This window comes from Pan paniscus, chromosome 1, assembly GCF_029289425.2.
Source record: "Pan paniscus chromosome 1, NHGRI_mPanPan1-v2.0_pri, whole genome shotgun sequence".
NCBI classification, from domain to species: domain Eukaryota; kingdom Metazoa; phylum Chordata; class Mammalia; order Primates; family Hominidae; genus Pan; species Pan paniscus.
This window is the reverse complement of record NC_073249.2, coordinates 189,072,880-189,092,610: the sequence shown is the minus strand read 5'-3', so window position 1 is coordinate 189,092,610 and position 19,731 is coordinate 189,072,880. Positions and strand designations below refer to the sequence as shown.

The window sequence follows — 19,731 nt, the reverse complement described above, 5'->3', positions numbered from 1 at the left end:
TGCACCACCACGCCCGGCTAATCTTGTATTTTTAGTAGAGATGGGGTTTCTCCATGTTGAGGCTGGTCTCGAACTCCTGACCTCAGGTGATCCACCCACTTCGGCCTCCCAAAGTCCTGGGATTACAGGCATGAGCCACCGCACCGGGCGGTGTCTCTCCCTTTTCTTATAGAGATACCAGTCCTAATGGATGAGGGCCCACCCTTATATCTCATTTAACCTTAATTACCTCCTTAAAGAGACTCTCTCCAAATATAGTCACATTGGGGTTTAGGGTTTTAACACATGAATCTGGAGGTAACATAATTCAGTCCATAACCACATGACTTAGCAATTCTACTCCTAGGTATATAACCATGAGAACTGAAAATATATGTTTATGCAAAAACATATATTCATTAATGTATTATGAATACATTAATATTCATAATAGTATTATTCATAATAGCCAAAATGTGGAAACAGCCCAATGTCTATCAACTGATGAATGGATAAGCAAAATTGTGGTCTATCCATGCAATGGAATGTCATTCAGCCATAAAAAGGAATGAAGTACTGATACATGCTACAATATGGATGAACCTTGAAGCCATTATGCTAAGTGAGAGAAGCCAGACATGCAAGTTCACATATTGTATAATTCCATGTATTGAGATGCCAAGAATAGGCAAATCCATAGAAACAGAAAGACCTAGTTGTTACCAAGAGCTAGAGGAGGTGGATGGAATGGTGAGTGACTAATGGGTTTCCTTTCAGGGTGATGAAATGTTTTAGAATTAGATAGCACTTATTGCACAACTATGCGAATATATGAAAAATCACTGAACTGTATACTTCAAAAGGGTGAATTTTATGTTACATGAATTATACCTAAAAAAACTTATAATACTAACAATGTGATAATATCATGTATCAAATGTATTGGAAGTGACAAAGCTATATTCAGAGGAAAACTCATAGCTTTAAAAAATTTAAACAAAAAATAACTAAGCACTGAACTTGCCTAGAAAAAGACTTCAGAGGTTGGGTGGGGTGGCTCACACCTGTAATCCCAAAACTTTGGGAGGCCAAGGCAGGTAGATTGCTTGAGTCCAGGAGTTCAAGACAAGTTTGGGCAACATAGTGAGACCCCCATCTCTACAAAAAACACAACATTAGCCAGGTGTAGTGGTGTGCACCTGTAATCTCAGCTACTTGGGAGGCTGAGGCAGGAGAATCGCTTGAACTCAGGAGGCAGAGGTTGCAGTGAGCCAAGATCATGCCACTGCACTCCAGCATGCGTGACAGGCAGAGTGAAACCGTCTCAAAAAAAAAAAAAAAAACTTCAGGAAAGCAGGAGAGTGGTATTAATAAAGATAAAATCATAAAATATAGCCGGGCATGCTGACGTGCACCTGTAATCACAGCTACTTGGGAGGCTGAGGCAGCAGAATCACTGGAACCTGGGAGCCAGAGGTTGCAATGAGCTGAGATGGTGCCACTGCACTCCAGCCTGGGCAACAGAGTGAGACTCCATCTCAAAAATAATAATAATAATAAATCATAAAATAAGTGATGAAAGTAAAGAACAATGGAATTGATAGGTTCAAGAGCTGATTCTGTGTCATAACCAGTAAAATTAACTTCTGGCAAGGATAATTAAGAAAAAAGACAGAAATCACAAGCATACAACAGGAAGAAAGAGAAAGTGAAGTTAACTCCAGGTACTGAGGAAATGTATATACATTTCTAATAATAAATTAGAAAAAGAACACCAAAATATTTTCTAGGAAAGCACAAATTTATAAAACTGATCAAGACGTTACAGTAAAGATTAAAAATATCAAACCACCAGGTGCAGTGCCTCACGCCTGTAATCCCAGCACTTTGGGAAGCCAAGGCAGGCAGATCATCTGAGGTCAGGAGTTCAAGACCAGCCTGATCAACGTGGTGAAATCCCATGTTTACTAAAAATACAAAAATTAGCTGGGCGTGGTGGTGGTTGCCTATAATCCCAGCTACTTGGGAGGCTGAGGCAGCAGAATCACTGGAACCTGGGAGGTAGAGGTTGCAGTGAGCTGAGATGGTGCCATTGCATTCCAGCCTGGGCGACAGAGTGAGACTCCATCTCAAATAAATAAATAAACAAATAAATAAAACTTTCTCTCCAAAAATGGCATAGAACCCAGAAAGTTTCCCAGGCAGTTTTTCATGCCTTCAAAGAATATGTAAATGTGTTGTTGAAACTGTCCCAGAGCAGAGAAAAAGAAGAAATTTTTCCTGATACCTTTACCAAAGCCAGCATCCCCATAGTGCCAAAACTTGACAAAGAACACATTACAAAACACTAATCTCTCTTAGAAATGTAGATGGGAAAAATCTTAAAATATAAGCAAATGAACTCAGCAAAACATCCAAAGAATAATATACTCATATCTAGTAGGGTATAATCCAGGAGTGCAGAGAGTTCACACTGAAATATCCATTAATAGAATTCATCATACCGACAGGTCAAAAAGGAAAAAATTTGGTCATATTGAAAATGCTTAATAAGCATTTTATAAAATTAACATCCATTTCTGATTTTTAGAAAAAGTTCAATGAAGCATTATATGGCCTAGGGATTAAAGGCACAGGGCTTTGAGGTCAGACAGACCTGGGTTCCAAAACCAATCTAAGATGAGTTTCCTTTCTTTTCATCTTTTTTTTTTTTTTTTTTGAGGTAGAGTCTTGCTCTGTCACCCAGGCTGGAGTGCAGTGGCATGATCTCAGCTCACTGCAACCTCCACCTCCGGGGTTCAAGAGATTCTCCTGCCTCAGCCTCCCCAGTAGCTAGGATTACAGGTGTGCACCACCACACCTGGCTAATTTTTTTTATTTTTAGTAGAGACGGGGTTTCACCATGTTGGCCAGGCTGGCTCAAACTCCTGACCTCAAACGATCCACCTGCCTCGGCCTCCCAAAGTGCTGGGATTACAGGCGTGAGCCACTGTGCCCAGCCCTGTTTCAATGAATTAATGTAGAAAATCATATTGCACAGTGCCAAATACAGCAGCACTAGATCAGTGGAAGCTTAGTATTTTTATTGAGAAAATGGAAATAGAAGAGTATTTCCTTAACATGGCTTCTAAATCTATCTGTGTCAAAACAGTTAAGATTGTTAACATAAGGCCGTGCACGGTGGCTCACGCCTGTAATCCCAGCACTTTGGGAGGCTGAGGCGGGTGGATCACCTGATGTCAAGAGTTCGAGACCAGCCTGGCCAACATGGCGAAACCCTGTCTCTACTAAAAATACAAAAATTAGCCGGATGTGGTGGTGTGTGCCTGTAATACCAGCTACTCAGGAGGCTGAGGCAGGAGAATCGCTTCAACCTGGGAGGCGGAGGTTGCAGTGACCCAAGACTGAGCCATTGCATTCCAGCCTGGGTGATAGAGCAAGACTCCGTCTCAAAAAAAAAAAAAAGATTGTTAATGTAAAATGCCAGATAAAAGTTAGTATTACATATACCATCATGCATTGCTAAATGATGGGAAGATGTTCTCAGAAATGCGTTGTTAGGTGATTTCATTGTTATACAAACATCAGAGTGTACTTACACAAACCTAGACAGCATAGCCTATGACACGCCTAGGCTACAACCTGTACAGCCTGGGTGACAGCATGTGACTGTACTGAATACTACAGACAACTGTAACAGAAAGTACTAAGTGACAGGAGTCTTTCAGCTCCGTTATAATCTTACAGGATCACCATCATATATGCCATCCATTGTTGACCAAAATGTCTTTATATGGTGCATGACTGTATTAAAACAAAAGGGATTTTATAGGTGGATAGTTACAAATATGAATACAGAGATCAAAATAGACAGGAAAAATTTTCTGGAAGTATATACTCTAAGATATTAATAGTTGTTTATATCTATGTAATAAGATTATGGGTTTTTTTCTTCTTCTATACTGAATTTTTAAAAATGTGATCCTTTTGTAGTTTGCAAGTGTGATGATTGGGGATTCACACTCGTATATGAGATGTGTCACCCCCGAACCTTTTCACGTTGGCAAAATACCCATCTGACATGAAAGAAAGATGGAAAAAAAGAATTTTTAAAGATGTAAATGCAATAGCAAATGTTAAAGCACAATAGAGACAGTAAAAAACAGTACTGTTCCAGAAACCCAGACAAGCTGGAAAATCTCCAAAAGGCAGTGGAAATGGATTAAGAGCTCAAAAGGATAAGGGAAGTGAAGTGACAAGATTTGAGAATCAGAAAATGAATGTACAACCTAAGGCTTAGAGATATTTTTAAGAGATATATTTGAGCTATCAGAAGTTCTAGTCAAAGCAGTGGCTGAATAAAACTTTTTTTTTTTGAGACTTTTTTTTTTTTTTAAGAGACATAGTCTGGCTCTGTCACCCAGGCTGGAGTGCAGTGGCACAATTATCACTCGCTGCAGCCTCAAACTCCTGGGCTCAACTGATCCTCCTCCTTCACCTTCCTGAGCACCTGGTACTACAGGCACACATCACCATGCCTGGCTAATTTTTTAAATTTTTTGTAGAGACAGGGTCTCACTATATTGGTCCTGGCCTCAGGCTCCCAAAGTGCTCAGACTAAGGGCATGAGCCACTGTTCCCGGCCTGAAGAAAACTTTTCCCGGGAAAAAAAAAGTTGTGCAAATCAAAAGGTTTACTCAATCAAAAGAAATCCATATTGGTAGTCGGGCGCAGTGGCTCACGCCTGTAATCCCAGCACTTTGGGAGGCCAAGGAGGACAGATCACGAGCTCAGGAGATAGAGACCATCCTGGCTAACATGGTGAAACCCCGTCTCTACTAAAAATACAAAAAATTAGCCGGGTGTGGCTGCATGCCCCTGTAGTCCCAGTTACTCAGGAGGCTGAGGCAGGAGAATGGCGTGAACCCCAGACGCGGAGCTTGTAGTGAGCCAAGATCGCCACTGCACTCCAGCCTGGGCAACAGAGCGAGACTCCTCTCAAAAAAAAAAAAAAGAAAAAGAAAAAGAAAAGAAAAGAAAAAAAAGAAATCCATATTGGTTAAATGATTATTTTCAGCCTGGCATGAGGTGGCTCATGCCTGTAATCCCAGCACTTTGGGAGGCCAAGGCGGGCAGATGACTTGAGGTCAGGAGTTTGACACCGGCCTGGCCAATATGGTGAAACCCCATCTCTACTAAAAATACAAAACTTAGCTGGGTGTGGTGGTGCACACCTGTAATCCCAGCTACTCGGGAGGCTGAGGCAGGAGAATCACTTGAACCCAGGAGGCAGAGGTTGCCATGAACTGTGATCACACCACCACACTCCAGCCTGGGTGACGAGCAAAACTCCATTTCAAAAAAAAAAAAGAAAGTCTGGCTAGGCGCGCAGTGGCTCACGTCTGTAATCCCAGCACTTTGGAAGGCTGAGGCCAGCAGATCATGAGGTTGAGAGATGGAGACCATCCTGGCCAACATGGTGAAACCCCGTCTCTACTAAAAAATACAAAAATTAGCTGGGCGTGGTGGCATGCACCTGTAGTCCCAGCTACTCGGGAGGCTAAGGCAGGAGAATCACTTGAACTCGGGAGGCAGAGGTTGCAGTGAATCAAGATCGCGCCACTGCACTCCAGCCTGGTGACAGAGCAAGACTCTGTCTCAAAAAAAAAAAAAAAAATTATTATCAACAGTAGGTTAAGCAGGTTAAAGAATTATTCTAACATCCGTGTGCATACGTGTACATGTCATATGTCCAAGTTAAGTAGAAAAGAATGAAAATAACCCTAGCCTCAGACTTCTTGGCAACACCACTGCCAAAGACAGAAGCGGGATCACAGAAAGCAGGGATGCAGGGTGACAGGCCGACCCTATAGCCTCGATTAGGAAGGGAGTCAGAAACCATACCACTCGCTTATCTTTCTTGCAAAGAATACAAGCATAACTTGAAGGTCCACCCCAGCTGAGAAGCGAATCAAAAGAAACTCTCAGGAATGAAGGTGTGGTGTAAAAAGGTTGTAGGTCTTCACTTATTCACCTCATGTCCAGACTCAGAGATGTATTGGCTGCTGTGTTCCATCGCCCCTACAGCCTAACTCTACAAGCTTCCTTGCCCTTTCCCGGGACCAGGAAAGGAGGTGGCCAGATGCAGCAAAACCATGCAGAGGCCGAGGGTTGGAGGTAAGGGACACAGGGCCGGATCCGGCTTCCCGAGACAGAGGGAAGGAAGTAAATTCGGATTCCTACTGACATTTTTTTAAAGGGAAGGTAAGAGATTAAGGGACTTTCCACCTCTTTTTCCCTGAGAAATCAGCGGCGAGGCCAACTGCAGAGCCGTGAGCGGGACAGAGGCTTTGTGCAAGGCGTCCAGGAGAAAGGCGAGCACACAGCGGCTTCCCGCAGACGCAACAGAACCGCGCGCCTCCCCTCTGGCCCAGTAGTAAGGGGACGCCTGCATCCTCAGTCCCTCTCGCACACTCGGGAGGGCGACTGACGCTGGGGCGTCCGGGGGGTGACTTTGTGTCCCGGAGAGGGGCGGGGTGCGTGTACAGAGGATGGCTTCTCTGGGGTGGGTGGGTGGGGCTCCCGCAGGACCGACGGGGCGGCCCCAAGAGGGCGCAGGGGCGGCAGGCGCGGTGGCCTCGGGGTGGGGTCGCGGACGGCCTTACCCCCGGGCCCGGTGGAGACGGTGACCTGCGCGTAGGTGGTTCCCGCGGCGGCCGCCGGGCCCGAGACGCCGTTGAGCGCGGCCACGCGCACGGTGTAGCGCGCGCCGGGCCGCAGGTGCAGCAGCGTGGCGGCTCGCTCCCGCAGCCCTGCCTGGCGCGGTACGAAGGCCACGCGCGGCCCGCACGGCTCGCAGGCGCCCGCCGGGCCCTCGCGGCCGCAGCGCAGGCACAGCAGCGAATAGGTGACGTCCGAGCGGCCTCCCGAGTCGGCCGGCGGCAGCCAGCGCAGTCGCAGCGCCAGCGGCGAGCGGCTCAGGCTGTACTGCAGGTCCCGCGGCGCCGACGGCGGCCCTGAGGCGGCACAGGGGCGGGGCGGTCAGGGCGGGGCGTGGGTGCCCGTGAGAGGGGCGGGATGCACGAGGGGGGGGGCGGGGTCTTGTCCACCCCCAGTGAGGCAGGAGAAGCAGGGGCGCGAGGGTCAGTCGGGGAGGAGGGAACCAGGGCGTTCATCAAGGGACTTGGTGGATGAGGGGGGACGGGGGACAGGAGGGACAGTGGCATGGGGTCAGTCAGGGAGGAAGGTAGAAGGGACGACCGGTGAAGGAACAGGGATGGATGAGCGGGAATGGGCCGTGGGAGCCAGTGGGCATGGGGGATAGGACGGTGTGAGGGGTCTGGGGTGGGAGGAATGGGGGCGTGGGGTTCAGTCAGGGAGATTGGTACAGAGATGGTCAGTCAGTGAGGGGTCGAGGGCGGATGAGCCCGGGGCAAGCGGGAGCAGGGGCGAGCGGGAGCAGGGGTGAGTGGGAGCAGGGGCGAGCGGGAGGAGGGGCTTGCCCCGGGAAGGGTCAGAGACGGGGGCGTGGGGGCCCTTGGGAGGTCGGAATGTGAGAGTGGCGGGGCAGTTGGTGAGGATTTGGGAGGAGGTTAGTGAGGAACCGAGGATGGGAGCATGGGGACCGAACCGATGGTGCGAAGGTCGGGAGCCCCCCCTTTCGGCTGGAGGGTAGGCAGGGTGAGGAGAGGGCAGCGGAGGGGCGCTCTCCTCAGTGATCCGCCAGGCATCCTAACCCCATCCTCCGTCTGGACTCTCGCAGTTGTCCTGGTTCTTCTCATCAAAGGCCCCGGCCCCCAGGGCGCGTCCAGGCTCCGCTCCCCCGTACGCCGCCTTCCGGGGCGCTGGCCCCCATATCCGCCCCCGTGCGCCCCAGTGCGGAGACCCTGCCCTCACCACCACCTGGATCAGGCCTTCCTTCTTGGCCACTCCCACCCCCCACCCTCCGCAGTGCAGCCTGGAGGGGGGACTCACGGGTGCAGGAAGCCGAGGGCGGGTCGGTGGGTGAGCGCGCATAGCTGTCCTGGCACACGCAGAAGGTGGAGGCGTTTTCCAGGGCCCGGCTGTGCTCTGGGCACGGTGAGCAGAGGGGCCGCCGCGGGGACACCTTGTAAAACCCTGGGGGACAGGCTGCAGGGCATGGCTGGTGAGAAGAGGGGGCTCCTCCAGTTTCTCCCCGCTTTCCTGACTGGCCTGGTTAGGGCAGCGTTTATCTCCTCCAATTGCGATAGAAAAACAGTCAGGGGACTCAGCCACTCCAGTCAGCACTGCCCCGTGGAGTGACTCCTGAACAACCCATTACCTACCCTTAGAAAACGCTGTGTGTTCGGAAAACTTTGAAACATTTTACTTTCAGCCGGGCGTGGTGGCTCATGCCTGTAATCCCAGCACTTTGGAAGGCCAAAGCTGGAGGATCACTTGAGCCCAGGAGTTGGAGACCAGCCTGGACAACATGGCCAAACCCCGTCTCTATTTATTATTTTTTAAATTACGTCTATTAATTCATTGAATCCTCACAACCACCTGTGAGGTTATATACTTTATCCTCTTTTTATTTTATTTATTTTTTATTTTTTATTTTCGAGTCTCCTTCTATCACCCAGGCTGGAGTGCAGTGGCAGGATCTCCACTCACTGCAACCCCCACCTCCCAGGTTTAAGCGATTCTCCTGCCTCAGCCTCCTGAGTAGCTGGGATTACAAGTGTGCACCACCATGCCCAGTTACTTTTTTTGTATTTTTAGTAGAGATGGAGTTTCACCATGCTGACCAGGCTGGTCTCGAACTCCTGGCCTGAAGTGATCTGCCCAGCTTGGTGTCCCAAAGTGCCGAAATTGCAGGCGTGAGCCACTGTGCCCGACCCTTTATCCCCTTTTTAAAATGAGGGAGCTAAGGCTAGGAGAGGTGAAGTTGCCTACAGCTACTCTCCCACAGCCTGTGGGATCCCAACCCAAGCCCACATCACACCACCCTCAGGACCACTGGAAGAAAATAAGTCAAACTCTGCAGTGCTGGTGTGAGAAAGAGAGGGGAGGAGAGGTGTCCCAAGAGCTGTTCCACAGTTACTCAGGGACAGACACACAAGCATACATGCACACGCACACACACAACCTCCCACCACCACCATCATGTGAGTGAGTGTGTCATAAATTCCCAACTGGAAGTAAAGCCAGCCAGGTGGAGGGGGGTGGGTGGAGAGAGAAGGGACGGTAAAAGTTCCCTGGACCATGAGTCAGACCTGGTTCCAGTCTTGACACCTACTCAGTTTGCTTCTCTCACTTCTCAGAACACAGGTTGTTAAGATCACAAGTGTTTCTATCTGAACAACCTGGGTTTGTAGCTGAGTCACCCCACTTATTTGCTGTGTGGCCTTGAGCACATCAGTTGACCCCTCTGAGCCTTGTGTTGAATACCTACCTCAAAAAGGTTGTTGGAGGATTGAGATAAAACATGTAAACCACCTAGCCCAGTACCAACCACATTTTCACAATAATGGTAGTAATTACTGTTCCTCCCCCACAGGCCTTAAGTGGTAACTGCTAAACACCCACTTTAAAAAAATTTCTCACCACCTGGGCCAGGTGGTTCCTGGCCCTACCTCTCAGAACTTGGGTGGTCCTCACCTTGTTCCCTGGCCCTCTCCTCTAGTTTAGCTGGCTGCTCTCCAGCTCCAAGAAGACACAGTACAACAGAAAGGGTGCAGACTAGCCCTCAGGAGGAACTTTCAGCCTGTGTGGCAGAAGAGGGGAGGGGACTAGGATTTCCACTGTCTGGAAGGCATAGGTTTGAGAGGGTCCATCTTGCCCAGAGTCCTGGGCAGCACAACTCTGGGGAGGGGCTCGGCAGCCCAGGAGCCTTCAGAAGTCTCCTCTGCCTGCAGAACAGAGCATGGGCCAACTATCCCCGTGGTCTGGTGGGCAGCAGAGACCCAGGCTGGGACTTGGAAAGCTTGGGTTATAGTGTTGGCTGGGCCACTCCTTGTGCCTCTCTGGCCTCAAAAAAAGCATTGGTCAAATAGGAATAACAACCATGCCCTGCCCACCACTGTTGTGAAATAGGAGAGCAAGTGAGAGCCCAGATAAATGATCTGTTCGCAGGGTTTCACAGCAATAGGGGAAGAATGCTGGGGGCTCCTTCCCTACAAGTGTATGAGGGTGGCTGCTGTCCTAGAGGTGGGTGGGCCCATCAGCGACCACAGTGGTATCTCTGCTGTGAGAGGCTCTGCTTAGAAGGAGTTTGTGCTGAAGAGCAGATTCAGGGATTCCTGACTGCTAGCCCCTCCCTCTCTTCAAGGTCAGACCTTCAGAGATAATCTAGCTCAGCTCCCACTGGCCTGGTCCTCCGGCAGCTTCCCCAGCAGTAGCCACAGTCTTTGTCACATACTTTATCATGAGGCATTCACCCGCTTCTGAGGCTGCCTTTGTTGAACAATGCTGGCAGAAAGTGCTTCTTAGGATGAGCCCCCATTAGCTTCGCTGTCTGTAATGCCCCTTGTGCCACCCCATCACAGGGGCTCATTGTGCCCTATGGAGCCTCAGAGAACATATCTGCTTGGGTCCCTTGGCTCCAAGGCAATCCCACTGAGTTGTTTTGTTTGTTTGCTTCTTTGTGACAGGGTCTTGCTCTGTTGCCAAGGCTGGAGTGCAGTGGCACAATCATAGCTCACTACAGCCCCTGCCTCCTGGGGCCAAGCAATCCTCCCACCTCAGCCCTCCCAAGTAGCTGGAACCACAGGCATGCTGTGCAACCATGCCTGGCTAATTTTTTGTGTGTGGAGAGATGGGATCTCCCTGTGTTGCCCAGGCTGATCTTGAACTCCTGGCTCAAGCAATCCTCCTGCCTTAGCCTCCCAAATTGCCGGAATTACAGGTGTGAGCCACTGCACCTGGCCCTAGCAGAGAATTAAAGCTACTTGTTATATGCCCTGATTTTTTCCCCCAAAGGAAACCCCAGCTCTTTTACTAATTTCTCTAGTGGCTAACCGAGGGAGAACAAAAGTCAAGGTCACTAAAGAGAAACAAAAAGGGGAAAAGAACATATTCGTTCTATTCCCCCACTTATCCATCTACTTTTAGAGGGAAGCTTGTGTTAGCTGCAGAAGGCACTTGGAAGGCCTTAACTTTCTAAATACAAATCCAATCATTTCCCTTCCCTTCCTAATGTCCTCCAACAGCTCCCCACTGCCAACCACTCTACCCATGGTACACTGAGCTCATCCTTTCACACTTCTGGGTCTTGTTCTATAATTCCTTATATCCCTTTTCCCCTGGCAAACTTCTATACTTCTCCAAACCCCAGTTCAAATAACATCTCCCTTGTGAAGCTTTCCTTGGCATTGTCCCCAGCTCCCCACTCCCCAAGGCAGAACTGAGGCCATTACAAGTGGCCTTTTTCTGTTCTCATCAGACATGGATTGGGTTCCTGAGTCTCTTTCTCTCTCTCTCTCTTTCTCCCTCATTTCCCAGAGAAACCTCCTCCTCTCACTCCTGATCCATTCATTCAGCAAATATTTTTTAGCATCTACTAGGTAGGCTCTATAGATACACAACAATGAATAAAACAGACAAGGACCTTACTGTCCATTTGTACAGATGCCCTCCCTCCCACCTTATAGGGAGAAGGGAAGCCATCAGTTGATAATTCCCTCAACATCTGCCCATCAGAATACACAAATGCCCCCATCCACAACCATCTCCCCTCTCCTCCTCCCTTCCAGTCCTAGAGGAGGGAATGAGCCACCTCCTGTTGAAGGCCAGCCCCTCTGTCTCCACCCTGGATCTCTCCCTTTAACCTCATCCAATACTACATTCCATCAGTCATCTCCCTTCTTGGTAGTGAAGCAGTAAAAAGTGGCCCATTTTGGGTGCAGGCAATAAGGGCACAAACTATAGAGTATGTAAAAACAATGATAAAACTGACTAAAATCTGGCCTGCTTTTTTATTAGCAAAATGCATCAGCAATTCTAGCCCACATCAGTAATAAAATACTCCTGCCTCCTGGGACCGGGATGGGGATCCCCCCCATATACACACTTGGTATCCCAGTGGCTCTTTGTCCTTCCGCATACAAACAAGTCTCTCCCATCTATAATAAAAATCCTCTCTCAGTCCGATGTCCTCCTCGAGATACCTCCTCTTCTAATTCAAATCCAGGCTTCTAGATTCCCTGACTCAAGCTCTTCAACTTCCTTTATCCCTCAATCTACTGCAACCTGTTCTCTGTGTCCATCACTCAGCTGCAATTGCTCTCACCAAGGCCACCAACTGGGCACTTTCTAACCCTTGACTTACCTGACTGCTTCCCAACTCTAGGGCATTCCTTCCTGGACACCTTCAATCTCTCTTGGCTGTCATAATATCACACTCTCCTAGTTCTCCTCCATACTCTGATCACTCCCTCTCAGCCTTTTTAATGGGCTCTGTATTTTCTACTTGTCCTTAAGTATTGCTATTCTATGAGTCTTCATTGTTGGCCCTCTTGGCTTCTTACCCCACACATTCTCCTGGTCTGTCCCAACCACACCCACAGGTTCAAGTACTGTCTCTGTCTTACAGAGCTCCAGACCCACTTTCTAGCTACCTCCACTGGAATGCACCATGGACATCATAAATATGTGTCTACCCAGGTCCTGTGTTCTGTACCCTAGTGAATGATCCCTCTGTCCATTCAATCCCCAGTAGCATGTAAGTCAAATGGGACTCCTTTCTCCTCCTGTATCACATGGTCACTAAGTGCTGTGGATGCTAACTCATGATCCCATCTATCCTCATCTCTCAATGATCTCTGCTACTACCTTAGTTCAGCCCTTGTGCTCTTTCTCCTGCACTATTGCACCATCTTCCTTCTTCATCTTCTGGCTCCTAATCCTTCCCTCTTCAATCCTTTCTTTGCAATTGCAGCTTGAGTGATATTTTGAAAATACAAATCTGAGCATGTCAGATCCCTGCTTCAAATCCTCCCCATTGGCCTAAAGCATAAAGTCTAAGCTTTTTATCCCAACATTCAAGGCCTTTCATGATTTCCACCTGCTCCTCTCCAACCCCATCACTTCACTCCCACACCCCTACATGCCCTCTGCTCCAACCACATTTAGTTACATAGGCCCAGCCATGCTATGTTCCTTCTGCCTCCATCCTTCTGCATGCAATTCCTAAGTTTAGAATGCTCTAAGCTGCCTGGGAAAAAAAACCTTCTCACCTTCTCTGGGAAGCCTTCTCCATGCTTAGAATTGGGTTCTCCCTTCCATGCTTCCTTAGCTCTCTGTTTATGTTTCACACCCTATAGTAACCACTTTTTCACTCAATGCATTTTCACTGAACACCTACCATATGCCTTATCCTGTTATGAATGCTGGGGCTGCTGACACTAGTAACACCCAGTGCCTGAGCTCAAGAAGTTCCTAATCTAGGGTGTGGTCCCTATAGTCCCACCTACTCAGGAGGCTGAGGCAGAAGGAATGCTTGAAACCAAGAACTCAAGGCTGTAATGCACTATGATCATACCTATGAATAGCTGCTACACGCAAGCCCAGGCAACAAGACAAACCCCCATTTCTAAAAAAAAAAAAATAAGTTCTTAATCTAGTGGTGAAAACACACATAAGTAGATCAGTGCATACCATGGGGTAAGTACAGAAATAGGTTTCAATGAATGCTGGAGAGCACCGAGGTGGATCCTAACTATATCTGGAGAGCTCAGGAAGGTTCGTGCCTCCCAGTCTTTCTCTAAATTACAATTTCCGCAGGGAGGAGATGGTGGCATTCATCTATATACATATAATAAGCCCTCAATAAATGCAGCTGGCACATCCTCAATTCATATTGGATGGATGACTGAACAAAGGAATGAGAGCAAATTTAGTCACTTCCTCCCCTGTCTTCCCACCACTCTGTGTATCCCTCTGTTATAGCATATATTACCCTCTTGTGATTTTTAAATTTTTGCATCTCTCCATCTAGACTGTGAGCTTCTTGAGAGCTAGGACTATGTCTGACTCATTTCTGTTGCCCTGGCACCCAGAAAAGGACATGGTTTAGAAAAAGCATACCTTGATCTTTCTATATTAAGTACACACATTAATAACCCCATCATCACCCTCTGTATCCAAAGCCACAGGCAAGAGAGAGAATGAGAGGTCTGTTCCTAATGCCCCCACTAGCCTGAGAACCCAGCAAAACCCTCAACATGAAGGATCTCCCCCAGGGAGCACAGTGATTGTAGTTCAGAGTGTGGGATGTGATCTTCGTAATCATCTAGTGCAACTTCCCAATCCCTCTCTCCAGCATAAAAATCCCCCCTGCCAGCCTCTAACTTGCAAGTAGGTGGTCCATGACTGGGAGATTCCTCCCTGTAATGCAACCAATCCCACTAGCCTGAAGATTGGGCTGCTGTAGAGTTCTTCCTTATGCACTGAGGAGACCTCATGGTGTCATAGAATGTGAGTTGGGCAAGCCTGAATTCAAATCCTAGCTCCCCATTTCCTAACTTTGCAAGTGAGGTACTAATCTCTCTGAGGCTCTGTTTCTTCATCTGTGAAATAGAGATAAGAATGACTTCCTTTAGGCCAGGCACGGTGGCTCACGCCTATAATCCCAGCACTCTGGGAGGCCTAGGTAGGTGGATCACTTGAGGTCAGGAGTTTGAGACCAGCCTGGCCAACATGGTGAAACCCCGTCTCTACTAAAAATACAAAAATTAGCTGGGCATGGTGGTGCACGCCTATGATCCCAGCTACTCAGGAGGCTGAGGCAGGAGAATTGCTTGAACCCAGGAGGTGGAAGTTGCAGTTAGCCGAGATCAAGCCATTGCACTCCAGCCTGGGCAACAGAGCAAGAGAGACTCCGTATTTAAAAAATAATTAAAAAAAAAAAAAACAAAACAATGACTTCCTTTATTGCCATGAAAATAAATAAACGAGAAGGCCTGTGCAAGGTGCCTAAGATATAGGTCCCTAATGCCTCCTTAGCCAGTCAATTTCATCTAGTAAGTTCACTCATTGGCCCTGACTGGACTCACTGGAAACTCCACAAGACTTCAGGGCTCTCCTTGGGCTCCAGAGTCCAAGGCTTCTCCACCGCCCCCCGACCCCACACCCTCCTCTTTCCTCTAGGGCACACTCTCTCTCAATTGCCACCTACGCTCTACACTCCCACCCCAAGGCCCCCAGCCAACTGGATACCTTCGCAGATGTCACCACGCTCCTGGAATCCCGCGCTGCAGCTGCAGCGGCCCACAGGCACCAGCCACTCGCCGTCGGCGCCGCAGTGCATGCGTGGGGGGCTGCCAGGCTCCCCTTCCGAGTGCGCCACGCACGTTCCGGCCACTTCCACCAGTGTGGAGAAGGCGCTCTCGGCTGCGGTGGCTGGGAACGTGGCCAGGCGCCGCACGGTGGCACGGCACTGCTTGTAGTAGACGCGCACCGAGACAAGCGCCACGCATGCGCCCACGTCCTGAAAGGCCAGGTGGAAACCCCGCCGGCTGAGCGGTCCGATCTCGCGCACCTCTGTGTTCAGCTTCATCTTGCGCTCACCCAGGTCGCCCTGCGTGAAGCTCTCGTCCGCCGCGATCGTGTCGATTTTGCGGGGCCGGCTGCCGCCTAGGCGGGGACGCCCACGGCCCAGGTCGGCCTCAGTTTCCAGGTAGTAGACGTTGAAGGTCTCCTTGCAGGTGCCCGCGGCGCCAGGGATGCTGCTGCAGTCACGGAGTGTGAACTGCAGTTCCACGAAGATGCGCTGCCCGCGGCCACGGCTTATCCAGCCAGTCTGCAGCCAGTTGTCCTGGTTGGGCTCCAGCACATTGCACACTTGGTACGTGCGGATGGGACGGTCGTGTTCATCCACGCCGCTGATCTCCTCCCACTGGGGACAAGAATAAAGGGGTGGGCAGCCCAGAGCCAAAGTGCTTCCAGAAGGTGGAGCGCTAGCAGTGACTCCTGCCTTCTCTCTCAGCACCATGCACACCCCGGAAATTGTAAGATGCAGCGCTGGGAGAAACTTTGGAAACAAATGATCCCAATCCTTATTTTTATAGATGGGGAAACTGAGGCTCCAGAGGGAGAGCGATCTGACCAGGTATGCACATCAAGTTAGTGGTGGAGCTAGGAATGGTGCCTGTAGTCTCCTGACTCTCTGAGCAGTGCCCTTTGCACTCCACCAAGCTGCTGTTACAGCCCACATCATCCCCCCCTACCCCAAGTCTCCAAGCCTCTTTTAGGACTCCCAGTCTTGCTTGCTGTGTCAATCAATCAACAACATTGTTTGGAGGATCTACTACTATGTGCAAGCCACTGTCCTGTATTAGCTCCATCCAGATGCCACATTTCTGTTCCTAGACAGCCAGTTCTCTCCTCACTTATTCACTTTTTTTTTTTTTGACTGTCTAACTGGCTGAAGACTCAATGTTTTCTAATAGGCCACTCTGGCTTGAAGTCAGGGCTGCTGGAGACCACACACTCTGAGGAGCACTTTTGTCTGATGTAAACATGAGGAGCTGAGGAGACTGTGTCCTGGACCACCAGAGGATCCCTGGGACAGGGAGGGACACTTGTGCACTTACCCCATTACTCGGCAGTGCAGTCCAGCCCAGCTCGGCCTGGGAGGCTTTGGAATCCAGGAGGATAACTAAGGAGAGGGGAAGACAGAAATATCAGAAATCGAGAAGGTCAGTTTAGCAAGAGAGTGGAATCCTTTGGTGAAGTCCCTGTAAATTTGCTGAGAGAATGCAATATGTGACAAATGATATGGGCAAGTTTTTCCCACTCCATACATCCCCAGGAGGGGTGTGAATAGCTCAAATCCAGAGAGAGGTAGCCACAGTCAGTAGGGAAGGAGCTTGTATTCAGTTCCTGGGGCTGCTGTAACATATTACCACAAATTTAGTGGCTTAAAACAACACATTATTTTTCTGTTACAGTTCTGGAGGTCAGAAGCCCAAAGCCACTTTCACTGGTCTAGAGTCAAGGTGTCAGCAGGACTGTTTTCTTTTGGAGGCTCTGAGGGGAGAATTCATGTCCTTACCATCTTCAGCATCTGGTGGCCGCCTGTAGTCCCTAGCTTGTGGTCCCCTCCTCCATCTTCAAATCACATCACTTTAATCTCTGCCTCAGTCATCACACTGCCTCCTCCTCTGACTCTGGCTCCTCCTGCACCCCTCATACAAGGACCATTGTGATTATTGGGCCCATCCAGATAATCTAAAACAATCTCTCCATCTCAAAAGATCACTAATCACATATGCAAAGTCCTTTTTGTCAATTAAGCTAACATTCATGATTCTAGGGATTAGGACATTGACATATTGGGGGTGGGGGTCATCATTCAGCCTTCTACAGGGTCCATGGCAAATACTCTAAGGTTGGCTCTCAGATTGGGGGTGGGAGTCAGTGACTCTCCCCAGCCTTCTTAGGTTCCCAAAATTATAGCTAAATGTCAATTAGAGAGAGAGAGAGAGAGAGAGAGAGAGAGAGAGAGAGAGAGAGAGAAAGTGAGTAGTGAATGTATGAGGGGATTCCTGTATATACCCCCCAATCCACTCCTACTCAGGGGCTTTTCTGAGGTCGGTGGTCCCCAGGCATGAAGACTTGAACATTTTTAGTCTGACTCCCGGGCCTCTGAGAAAACAATGTGGAGAGATACTGCTAACAACTGGAGAAATAAAATCTCTCTTCTCCTCAGCCAGCCCTTTTCCCAGGGGCTGTCACTTCCACTGCTTTTGAAAGAATGTCTGGGATTCTTTTATGTATACATCTATGACCCTTCCTACCAGAGAAGCTTGAAGTCCCTTTATTCCCCCAGGAGGCATCGGATCAGCAGCCTGCAACCTCTCAGCATGGATCACAGAAAATGGTTTGGACAGCAGAGTCCGCAGACCAGAGACAGGAGGTCAGGACACCCCGGAGTCTTGGAAGATTACCCTCTGGAGCTTAAACCAGGGGGTGGGCCACCAAGGTGAGGGCCTCTCCAGAGGCGTCAGCGACTGTGGGCAGGACCGCCGACGGCTTTCCGAGATCCGCGCAACTGACAGCACATCGGAATCGCGAAATGGAAGGCATCAGCCATCCAGGGCCCAGACCAACCCCGCGGTCAACGCCTCCGATTCCAGCTCCTCCGGATTCTGCACCTGGATATGACGCCTCTGGATTCAACTGAGCGTATAGCTCCCCCAAATGCACAATCAGAGGCAAGACGCGGGCTCCAGTATCGCCCACAGCCTCAAACCCGGCAACGCGGAGCGCGCCCGGTAGACTAAGCTCAGAATTCAGCACTGCGGACAGTTCCATGATCAGCACGTCGGGCAGCGCCCGGATCCAGCCCTGTCGACCAGCATTCCACCTTCTGTTGGCCACACTGTGGTCTCCTAGCCCGTGTGGTCCGGGCTCCATCCCGTCTCCCCATATTCCGAGCTCACCTCCGCATCTCCCTGTCTCCACTCTTCATCTCCCCGCCCCCGCACCTCCCACCTCCAATCACTCAGCTTGTCCGTCTCACCGGCCGCTGGACCGCCGCCTCTAGCTCCCGCGGTTCCTGGCCTCTTTCTTTCCCAACCTCCCGGGTCTCCAGCCCCCAAGCTCCTCAGCGCCCCTCTCTTCGCTACTGCTTGACCACATTTTTCTCTGTCTCTCCAGTTCTTTGCTGCCTGCTTGCTTCAAGCCCCAATACAGACTCTAGCCTCTCCAATGACTCCTTCCCCCAGAACCCCCGTCGCCAGCCCCCTATCTTTTGGTATGCCACGCTCCGAGCAGAGCTCACCAGTCTTCTCACCTTCCTCGGCGGTCCCAGGCCGCCAGGGTCCCAAAAGCAGCGCGAGACAGAGCTGCATCCGGCAGAGGAACAGGCGCAGCGGGTGTGGACGGGCGCAGGTCTCCATGGTCCGCAGACCGACCTGTCAGTGCGGCGGCGGCTCAAGCCGCGCCAGCCTAGCACCGCTGAGCAGTGCCCCCAGACCCCCGAGCCAGCTGGGGGCGGAGTCTCACCGCTCACCATCATCCATGGGAACCAATCACTAGGCACCGCCGCGGGATGCCAACCAGTCCCCGCCAGCAGAGGGTGGGAAGGTGGAGTTTCATAGGCCAGGGGCGGAACACCCAACTGGTGGGGAAACGAAGGGGTCCCGCAGATCTCCAAACCGTGGGGGGTGGGGCAGCTGTGGGAGCTGGCGGGGCTTCTGCGAGAGGGGAATGAGCCGGCATCGGTGGCCCAGAGCGCTAAACCTTAGCTCCTCATTCCTGAGAAGTAGGCAGGCAAGGTGGGCTTGGCTTAAGGAGGGGCGACCCTCGGGGAGGCAGCAACACTTGCAGCCTCTGAGCTAGTCTGGAAGCTCCCTTGTTCCCAGGACTTGCGGGGTTTTGAAGCTTTATGTCCTGACCCCAAGCTCTGGGGAGCTCTCCTGTCTCCCTGCCCTGGGTCTGTTCCTGTGTCTGAGGCTCCCGGTGTCTCCTAGCTCATCCCCCCCTTTCTCTTCCCGCCCTCATCACACACACACACACACACACACACACACACACACACACACACACAGCGGCAGGAAGGAGGGGCCGAACGATCCCGGGAGCTGCTCGGGAAAGGAGAGCAAAGTGAGGGACGGGGTCCTGCCCTACCAACGCGCTTCCGAGGCTGGAAAACCATGTGGACGCTGGGATGGGGGCGGTGGCGGTTTTGCATGAACGATCGGTTCCTCAGGTTCTTGCTCCTGCTGTCAAGATACAAGCAGCACACCTCACAACCACCCATGCCCTCAGTCTGCTCAGAGTCGGGGG

General features: G+C 50.3%; 1 protein-coding gene and 1 non-coding gene across 8 annotated transcripts in view; one reads left to right on the top strand and one right to left on the bottom strand.

The window, feature by feature from the left end:
• Positions 1 to 18,978, bottom strand: part of EPHA10 (EPH receptor A10) — a 51,691-nt gene extending 32,713 nt beyond the window's left edge. For 6 of the 7 annotated variants that reach the window (XM_063601445.1, XM_063601448.1, XM_034961559.3 and 3 more), the window contains exons 1-5: positions 18,725 to 18,978; positions 16,533 to 16,597; positions 15,157 to 15,835; positions 7,954 to 8,109; positions 6,645 to 6,995 (exon numbers count right to left, since the gene is read on the bottom strand). In XM_063601445.1, the coding sequence (XP_063457515.1) occupies positions 6,645 to 6,995; positions 7,954 to 8,109; positions 15,157 to 15,835; positions 16,533 to 16,597; positions 18,725 to 18,842 (1,369 nt within the window). In that variant the 5' untranslated portion in view covers positions 18,843 to 18,978. The remainder of the gene's footprint in view (positions 1 to 6,644; positions 6,996 to 7,953; positions 8,110 to 15,156; positions 15,836 to 16,532; positions 16,598 to 18,724) is intronic. The other variant, XM_034961557.3, reaches the window with a different exon arrangement.
• On the top strand, positions 3,961 to 4,061 carry LOC112438711 (small nucleolar RNA U13). Its single transcript, XR_003027087.1, has one exon. It is a non-coding gene; the product is annotated as a small nucleolar RNA U13 (small nucleolar RNA).
• Positions 18,979 to 19,731: the final 753 nt, after the last annotated feature.